Source organism: Bison bison, unplaced genomic scaffold (genome assembly GCF_000754665.1).
Source record: "Bison bison bison isolate TAMUID 2011002044 unplaced genomic scaffold, Bison_UMD1.0 scf7180017864272, whole genome shotgun sequence".
NCBI lineage: Eukaryota > Metazoa > Chordata > Mammalia > Artiodactyla > Bovidae > Bison > Bison bison.
The window spans coordinates 466,133-475,054 of NW_011494844.1; the positions used below are offsets into that span (position 1 = coordinate 466,133).

Below are 8,922 nucleotides of genomic sequence, written 5' to 3' on the forward strand. Positions count from 1 at the left end.
TATGTATGTTTGTGTTTATCGAACTTCTAACATAGTGCCTTACACTGTATGGATGCAAATAATTATTATCTGCGGAAAGGATGAATGAATGAATGACCAAACATTACAATTTGTTGTTGTTGTTCAGTTGCTAAGTTGTGTCTGACTCTTCCCGACCCCATGAACTGTACAGTCCACGGAATTCTCCAAGCCAGAATACTGGAGTGGGTAGCCGTTCCCTTCTCCAGCGGATCTTTCCAACCCAAGGATCAAACCCAGGTCTCCTGTATTGTGGGCAAATTCTTTACCGCCTGAGCCACAGGGAAGCCCCAGCATACCAAGCTTCCCTGTCCTTCACTATCTCCCAGAGTTTGCTCAAATTCATGTCCACTGAGTCAGTGATATCGCCTACCACCTCATCCTCTGCCACTCTCTTCTTTTGCGTTCAATCCTTCCCAGGATTAGTTATATTTTAACTCTAGTGCTATCTTAAACATGTGATTTCATTCATAAATTGATGGAAATGCTTCCAAATTCTGGGCTTAATGTGAAGAGTTTTGAGTTATCTCTTAATAAAAATATGCTATTAAATTGTATTACTATATCATTATAGAAGATTGTATCAATTGTGGAAGGTTGTAGACTGCATCACTGTAGAAGATTGTATCAATCTTCTATTGATCACATTCTCTGAGGTGTGAGACTAGAGAACTAGCTCAGGGAAGATTCCTCTCAGGGCTATACATATATAAAGTATTAGTGACTATAGATATAAGTCTTTTGATTTTCCATTCTGTAAGTTGAGCTGTTAGCCATCCTCTTCCCTTCCATCTCTTCCACCTAATTTTACTCTAAAGTATCATTTGCTGCACCTTTTTTACATTGTTAAAAATGTAAATATCTACATTTTGTTCACTGGCTATAAATAAATCAATGGCTTCATGTAAAATTGGAGAGCTCATTGTATACCTTAAACTTGGGCAATGCTACATGTTGATTATAGCAAAGCTGGGAAAAAATACATTATATAAGGCATGAATAAGGCATGTTCTCTACCTTAAATGAAATTATGCCCTATCAAGTAGGAAAAAATAAAAGGACCTTAATACATACTCTGGTAGAATGTTATAACATTCTACATGAGCTCATAGAAAGGAGACATCACGTTAAATTGGGGAGCTTAAAAATATTCACAAGGAGATAGAATCTTTGAATTTCAGGAAAATCCTCTAGGAAAGCAGAAGAAAAAAATTCAAGGCAGAAGGAACAACATTTAAAAAGATGCAGAAGGCGGAAACCATGAAGTATATTTAGGATCATGTTATTTGGAGAACATGATACATAGAATCATGAGAATTAAGGACATAAAAATAAATTTGGATGAGAGCAAAGAGGGTCCTCAATAAATAAAATGAACACACTCAAATCTAATTTGATAACAGAAGATGAGCTATTAAGGGACTGAGCAATATCTGTATTTCTCAAACTATGTTTAATAGAATAATGTTCTAGTTGATCTTTCAATAAGTGGAAAAACATTTCTCAGGTAACCAAATAGATTTTGGATACACCTAATAAAATGCATTTCTGTGCAGATTTTCAGTGAAGGTTAATCTCTGCAGAAGAAAAATGAGTAACCTTCAGATATATGATTCAAACCTCCAGTCCTACAATCTGTGTGTGTGTGTGTGTGTGTGTGTGTGTGTTTGTGTGTGCTTGTCATGGGAGAGATGAAAGGCTCACCAGGGACCACAATCTTAACTGCCATGATCAAAGAAGCCGACTTCTGTGGAACTAGCAGAACTATTTGCTTTCATGCTTTCTCTTTTTTATCTTTCTGGGAAAGACTAATGAAGTGGCAGCCTTTGACCAGGCTTTGCTTTCTTATCATCTCCTCGTTCATTCATCCTACCTCAAAAAGTCTCCATTGTCCAAAATTTTCTCAGAACTTCCCAGAAACCAGTGACCTCCGAATTCTGTTTGCTTCTTCTCCATCTTAAGCCATCTGTATTGTTAACACTCCAGTTATTTTTTTGGAAATCCTTGCTCCTTTTTATCCTGTGATGCTACACTATATTTGCTGTCCTTTTCTCCCATCTGTTTCCTATAAGGAGTAATTTCCCAAGGAAAAGTCTTAAGTGATCATTTCTCCCAAATCCCCACCATTTCTTCTTTCAGTTCTGTGGCCCTGAACAACCCTGATTCCTCCTCATGCTCGCAGGCTCAGTTGCTTCAGTCTTGTCTGACTCTTCGGGAGCCTATGGACTGTTACCCCCCAGGCGCCTCTGTCCATGGGATTCTCCAGGCAAGAACACTGGAGTGAGCTGCTATGCCTTCCTCCAGGGATCTTCCCGAACCAGGGATCGAACTCTCATCTCCTGAGTCTCCTGCATTGCAGGTGGATTCTTTACCCAATGAGCCACCTGGGAAGCCCAGATTCCTCCTCAGGAATCAGTAATTCCTACAAGCAAAGGTACCTGAATCAAAAAAGCAAATAGATTCAACCCCAAACTCCTTTCTCCTTCTGTCAAAACCACACATTTTACAGTTCTTTCCTGTCCAACCTCAGTGTGTGAAGACATTTTCTTCCTCTTTTTCCCTTTTCTATATCCATATCTAATCAGTGGCCAAGGTTCATAAATTCTAACTTTGAAATATTTTTCTTATCAATTCTCTTTCCTTCCCATTAATAAGCATAAAGAGCAAAGAATATTACCTCTTGGATGGGACTAATGAAATAAATATTTTTGTGAAATTAAGTGGAAAGGAAAAGAAAATATTAAATTTTGATAGCAATGGAATATCAAGATGGGTCAGCTGAATGTCTATCAACTGTTCTGATAATCTGGCAAATGTTTGCTAAAATCATCACAGTCCATGTTTGACAGCTTACAGTGATATCTGCTCAATGAATAAATTTCTGTTCATCTTTCTAGTATGTTTGCCAAATAAATCAAAATACTAATTTAATTGACAATAAGAAAAGCTCCTGCCAAGAGCACTGAACACTCAAATGTAAATGGAGTAAGAGGGGAAAACTGAGAAGGGCTAAAATACAGAGTAAACGTCAATGAATAAAAGGGATACAGTTATTCAAAGTCATCTAAAATTGACCCTATCTAGTTGACTCACTGATCAACTAGAACAGGAACGAGTATATTAACATCTAAATAAAGAAAATGTAAGATCGTAGGAGCATTAATGAGCCTTGTGAGATGCACTGGTCTAGGTCATGGCTAAGTTGATGTGAAAGCCTCCTGCTTAGTCATTCAGTATTTGCGACCCCATGAACTGTAACCCTGCCAGGCTCCTCTGTCCAGGGGATTTCCCAGACAAGTATTACTGGAGTGGGTTGCCATTTCCTCCTCCAGGAGATCTTCCTGACCCAGGAATCGAACCTGTGACTCGTGAGTCTCCTGCATTGGCAGACAGATTCTTTACCACTGAAGCCACTTGAAGTAATCAGGGAAATACAAAACAAAACCATACTTAACATATGGTTTCCATCTTTGCCCCATTTCCACAGGCTAGAGGAAGAGAATTAAGAAACGTATGAAGGTTAAGTGGAGAAATCTAATTCTAAGGCTGAATTAGGAACTCCACTGTCAGACCTAAGGGAGGACTGTCACTAAATAAGCTGCCCTCTCTATCTCTAATTCCTGCTTCCTTTGTCTACCTTATTTGCTTCAGAACACATAATTATTATTTCCTTAAGTACCTACAATCTACAGAGCATTTAATTTAAAAATACATTTTCAAATTAGACTATTTTAGATTTTGTATTATATTTGTTTCTGTGTTGGATCTAAGTCTTTAGCTTGTGTCTATCAACTAGTTTTAGTCAATCACCATTTGTTATAGAATGAACTTTTAATAATATTATTCCTTCCTTTTTAATGGAGAAATTTGAGTATTACTGTAGGTATTGTCTCAATTAATAGTTTGATAATCCCTACATAAAGCATTTCTAGACTACTCAACATTTCCCCATTATACTACTTAATTTAGCTCCCAAGTTTGCTCTCTTATTATTAAATCAATATATTTGAGGTCTCTACTTTCTGCTGATGCTTAAAGGCAAAATTTTAAACATGTTCTGTTAATGAGTGAATCTTCACTATACCTTCAATTAATGCATAACAAGTTACTTTAGTCAAACAATATTATTAATAAAATATATTAGATTTTTTAATTAAGTGATCTATTAGGATGATCATTTATACTAAAGTGATGGTATTTATCTGTTTAAGATAAGCTAGAATATATAAAAGTTCTTACAACTCAATAATCAGAAACAATGTGATTAGAAAATGGACAAAGGATCTGAATAGGTTTTTGCTCAAAGGTGATACGAAAATGGTCAATAAGCCCATGAACTAATTGTAACGTTATTAGTAATCAGGGAAATGCAAACCAAAACCATAATGAAGCACCACTGTGCATTCAATAGGAGGATTATGATGCAAAAAGCAGATAATAACAAGGATTGCCGAGGACATGAAACTGGAGTCATGATAGACTGCTGATGGCAATGTAAGATGATATAATCCCTTCAGAAAACATTTGGGACATTCCTTAAAAAAAAGGCTAAATAGAATTACTGGTGTGGGGGTTTGTTCAGTCACTTCAGTCACATCCAGCTCTTTGTGACTCTATGGGCTGTAGCCCACTGGGCTCCTCTGTCCGTGGGATTTCCCAGGCAAAAATACTGGAGTGAGTTGACATTTCTTCCTCCAGGGGATCTTTCTGACACCCAGGGGTTTAATTAACCCTTGTCTTTTGTGTCTCCTGCGTTTCCTGCATTGACAGGTGCTTTCTTTATCACCAGCACCACCTAGGAAGCTCATGACTCAGCAATTTCACTGCTAGATATAGACCCAAAGAAATTAAAGGACATGTCCACATAGAATCTTTACATTCATATTAAGAACAGCCTTATCCATAATGCTGGAAACAACCCAAGTACCCATCAGCTGATGAATAGAAAAGTACAAAGAAATATATCCATACAATAGAAAACTACTCAGTTTAAAAAGGAACGAAGTAATGATACATGTTACAATATGGATGAACCTTAAAAACATTATGCCAAGTGAGAGAAGCCAGTCCAAAAACAGCATACACTGTATGATTCCATTCATATCCATCCATTGTAATATTCCATCCATTGCAATATGCAATGTCCAGAAAAGAAAAATCTATAGAGATAGGGTAAGGTTTGTGTTTGCCTATAGTTGGAAGAGTTTGGATACAATGTGGGCTATTGCAAAAATGTAGAGAGTTTATGAGATAATGAAAATATTAGGATTTAGCAGTGATAGTTGCACAATTCTATGACTATACTGAAAACTACAAAATCGTATATCTTAGTAGGTGAACTATATGGTATATGAATTATATCTCAATAACAAAGAAAGTACTTTTGGTGGATTAAAGCATTTATTGTGTCACTTAATTGGGGAATGATTTTGCAAGTCAATCTTACTTATAGGAAATCCTTACTTATGTAGTAATGTTTTCAAGATGATCACTTTCTTTTTTAATATGACAAAATTCATTAGAGTATATTAGGAAAAGTCCTATTTGAGGAGATGCTAAAATTCTTTTTAAATTTATACGAAGTGCAATGTTCACCAGGCACTATTGTGTGCCAATAAATAATATTTACTAGGAGTTGGAAAATGTAATTTAACCATTCTATAAATACTAATGTGTGTTAGTGTTGAAGGGCTTCATTTTATCATTTGTGCAAGAATGAAGCTGACTAAATTCTCAGCTCTAAAGCTGTACAAATCTGTGACAAAGATGGATGACAAAATAATGAAACCATAAGTTCTATGAATATTCAACTAGTTGGTGACAAAGTTTTCAGTATTTTATTTAATTCCATCAAAATGCTGAGTAAGTCCATCCAAGAAAAACAATTTCATTTGTGGTCCTGTTACATTGTTTCTATTGAACATCTTAAAGGCTTATCAGTGTATAGAACAGAAATGGTTATATTCAGAACTTTGAGAAAATTGCTTCTGGGAAACTCTTTCTGTCTCTATAGAGCAGAGACATAATTAGAGGGAAAAGAGGTAAATCTACTGAAAAACACCAGAGGGAATTTACTATTTTTCAATTATCAATTTCCTCCAAGCAGTACTAAATCCCAGGAAAGAATTTCCTTTTCCTTGACTTATTTGATTTGTCATTTCACTTAAACAGCTATCAATTAACTCACTAAATTTAAATGAGTATAACTGCAAGCACCACTGTGGAATTTATTTAGAAAATCAAACATTTTGTCTAAAATATCCAGTAAGGAATATGAAAAGTATGAAATGTGGTGCAACATTTATCTTTTTAAATAAGAGCAGTGACTATATTCGCTGATTGTATTTTACTTGATAATGCAAGTCAAAAACAACATCTATGGTTTAGGAAACTCCATCAAAAAAACAAATGGGAAAAAATGTTCTGGTGATATAATTTCCCTCAGTACCCTGAAATTCATTAAATAATTTCTTTTATACTACATTAGCTAATTTTATCAACTAATTTATCATTCTATAATACTTATAAAATTTTAATTTTGAGCTCATTTGCATACATACAGCTTTCAGATAAAAACTTACCTCAGAAACAGAAAAAGAATGACTTTAAGACCTTTCAGTAGTGACTGCTGTCATCCTGTTTTTCAAGATTTTATTTGCTAAGTATTAATTTTGAAAGTAGAAACAATACCCTAATTCTAGGCCTAACTAATGAGGCAGGCATAGAATTTAGGATAAAACAAATCATCTCTCGATTAGTTAGAAAAGACAGCAAATCACTGTCAATATCCTCTATGTCTTGGACCCTGTAGTAGGTCTGTAATTATCTGTCTACCCTCTGTCTACCAGATGATGATAACTCACACAAATACAAGTAAAGGTACATATCTAGCTGTATACTTAGGCTTACTGTATTTCCAAATCACATAACTACACTTATATAATTCTTTTTTATAATTTAAAATGCATTATCTTAAAGAAAAAATATACTTACTGCCCTCTAGAGGTATGAACCAGTAGTGTAATAAGTGTAGATGTTGCTGGGCATATACAGTTTAAAGCTAACATGGCGTATTTAAACTCTTCTTCACAAACAACATGATCTGTTTGAAATAAAATAGGTAAATTAGAATAATTTACCTTGGGATAGTAGTATTTTAAAGTAATATGTAAAACACAGAATAAAATGACAAAAGCTTCCATATAAATACACTTGCTTCAGAGATGTTTTTACATGTGCAAATTTATCTCCAGGAAAAATGTTTCATAAGAAAGAGTACTAGACTGTGAGGTAAGTTATTGAGGTACAGGGGGGTTCTAACCCCAGATATGTCTTTAATAAAACTGACAGCCTTTGGCAAGAAGTTTTTTTCCTGTGCCTCATCTGTACAAAAAGGTAAGAAGTTGGTAGGTGTGAGGCACAGCCTGTTATAGTAAATTTAAGACTAAACACAGTCTCCTTTACTTCTGATAATTCTATGGTATGAAATATAATAGTGCTGATTTATAACATGATTTATTTATCAAATCCATAGTCACATAACATAAAGACTTAGAATTACTTATTAAAAAATGTGGCAGATAATATTTGCACAATAGATAAGTAATAATTTGTACAATCAAAACAACTACCATTATCAATCAATAAAAATTAATCCTGATATAAATATAAATTATACCTTAACCTTAGAATCTAAGGTCATAAATTCAGAAGATGATAGAGTCCAGTTAGAAACAATAATAAATGGCATAAAAAGAAACTCAATGACATAAAAACAATAGAGAGCTAGAAATGATGACACATGGTTGGGGGGAGTGAAGGTCATATTAAAAGGAGTAATGCCATTCAGCCCAAGTAAATTGTTTTCATGCAGGAATGAGGGCCCAGATGTCATATGCTCAATTTTCCACAAAAATAACATTTTAGAGAAGCAATTAATGTTTGGGGAAAAAAAAGCTGTTTGTTTTTGGGGAAAAAAACCTTCCCTTCCAAGTAAACTTCTGTAGCTGATATTGAAAATAAAGACTGCTTAAAGTTCTAAGAAAGTAAATATTCTTAGGCAGAAAATAGCAGTTTTAGCTAATGAAGAAATGGGTTGAATTTGTGAGTCTGATCTATGAAATGAAAACACACACTATACAATTTATGACGAAACAAGATTACTTGGGAAGTGATTCATTAAATGTTCCAGATAGATAAATAATAACCTTACTCTTGTTTGCATAACATCAGTGAGCATATGAAAGAGCCCATTATTTTTCTTTTTCCTTCATTTCCTTAATTCATTTTTTCTTTTACATTTTATGGAAGAAATTATAAGCTATGGTTACACATCAGGGTTTACTCTTTAAAAAACTCAAGAATCTAACAATGCCTCTTTTTTTTTTCTGCTTGTCAGTATTATAATAAAAATCTATAAGAAAAATCTCCAAAATATATAACCATGATTTAATAGTTTACAGGAAGATCCTAAGTTCTATTTTGAATTTAGAAAAGTATTCAAAGTATCTGCAAAAGAACAGTGACTTAAACCGCTATTTTAATATTTCTCAAATAATTTTAAGTATATAATGCCCAATCTATGAAAATAAAGTTACAAAACTGTTAAATGAAGAATAATTTTACTTTAGAATCATATGATAGCCAAACACATGGGGTCTATAAATTTTAAACCAAAAATTGAACGCATGATTGAAGAAAAGTATGTATATGTATTATGACATGAGATAGAGGATTTAAAAATCCACCCACTACCAGAAAATTTGGAAGGTATGATTACCATATATTCAATACCAAAGAATGCTCAAACAACCACACAATTGCATTCATCTCACACGCTAGTAAAGTAATGCTCAAAATTCTCCAAGCCAGGCTTCAGCAATATGTGAACTGTGAACTTCCAGA

At 34.2% G+C, this 8,922-nt stretch overlaps 1 protein-coding gene across 3 annotated transcripts in view; it reads right to left on the reverse strand.

Moving 5' to 3' along the window:
• Positions 1–8,922, reverse strand: part of KCNT2 (potassium channel, subfamily T, member 2) — a 432,444-nt gene that overhangs the window by 136,380 nt on the left and 287,142 nt on the right. For all 3 annotated transcript variants that reach the window (XM_010848761.1, XM_010848762.1, XM_010848763.1), the window contains exon 14: positions 7,012–7,120. In XM_010848761.1, the coding sequence (XP_010847063.1) occupies positions 7,012–7,120 (109 nt within the window). The remainder of the gene's footprint in view (positions 1–7,011; positions 7,121–8,922) is intronic.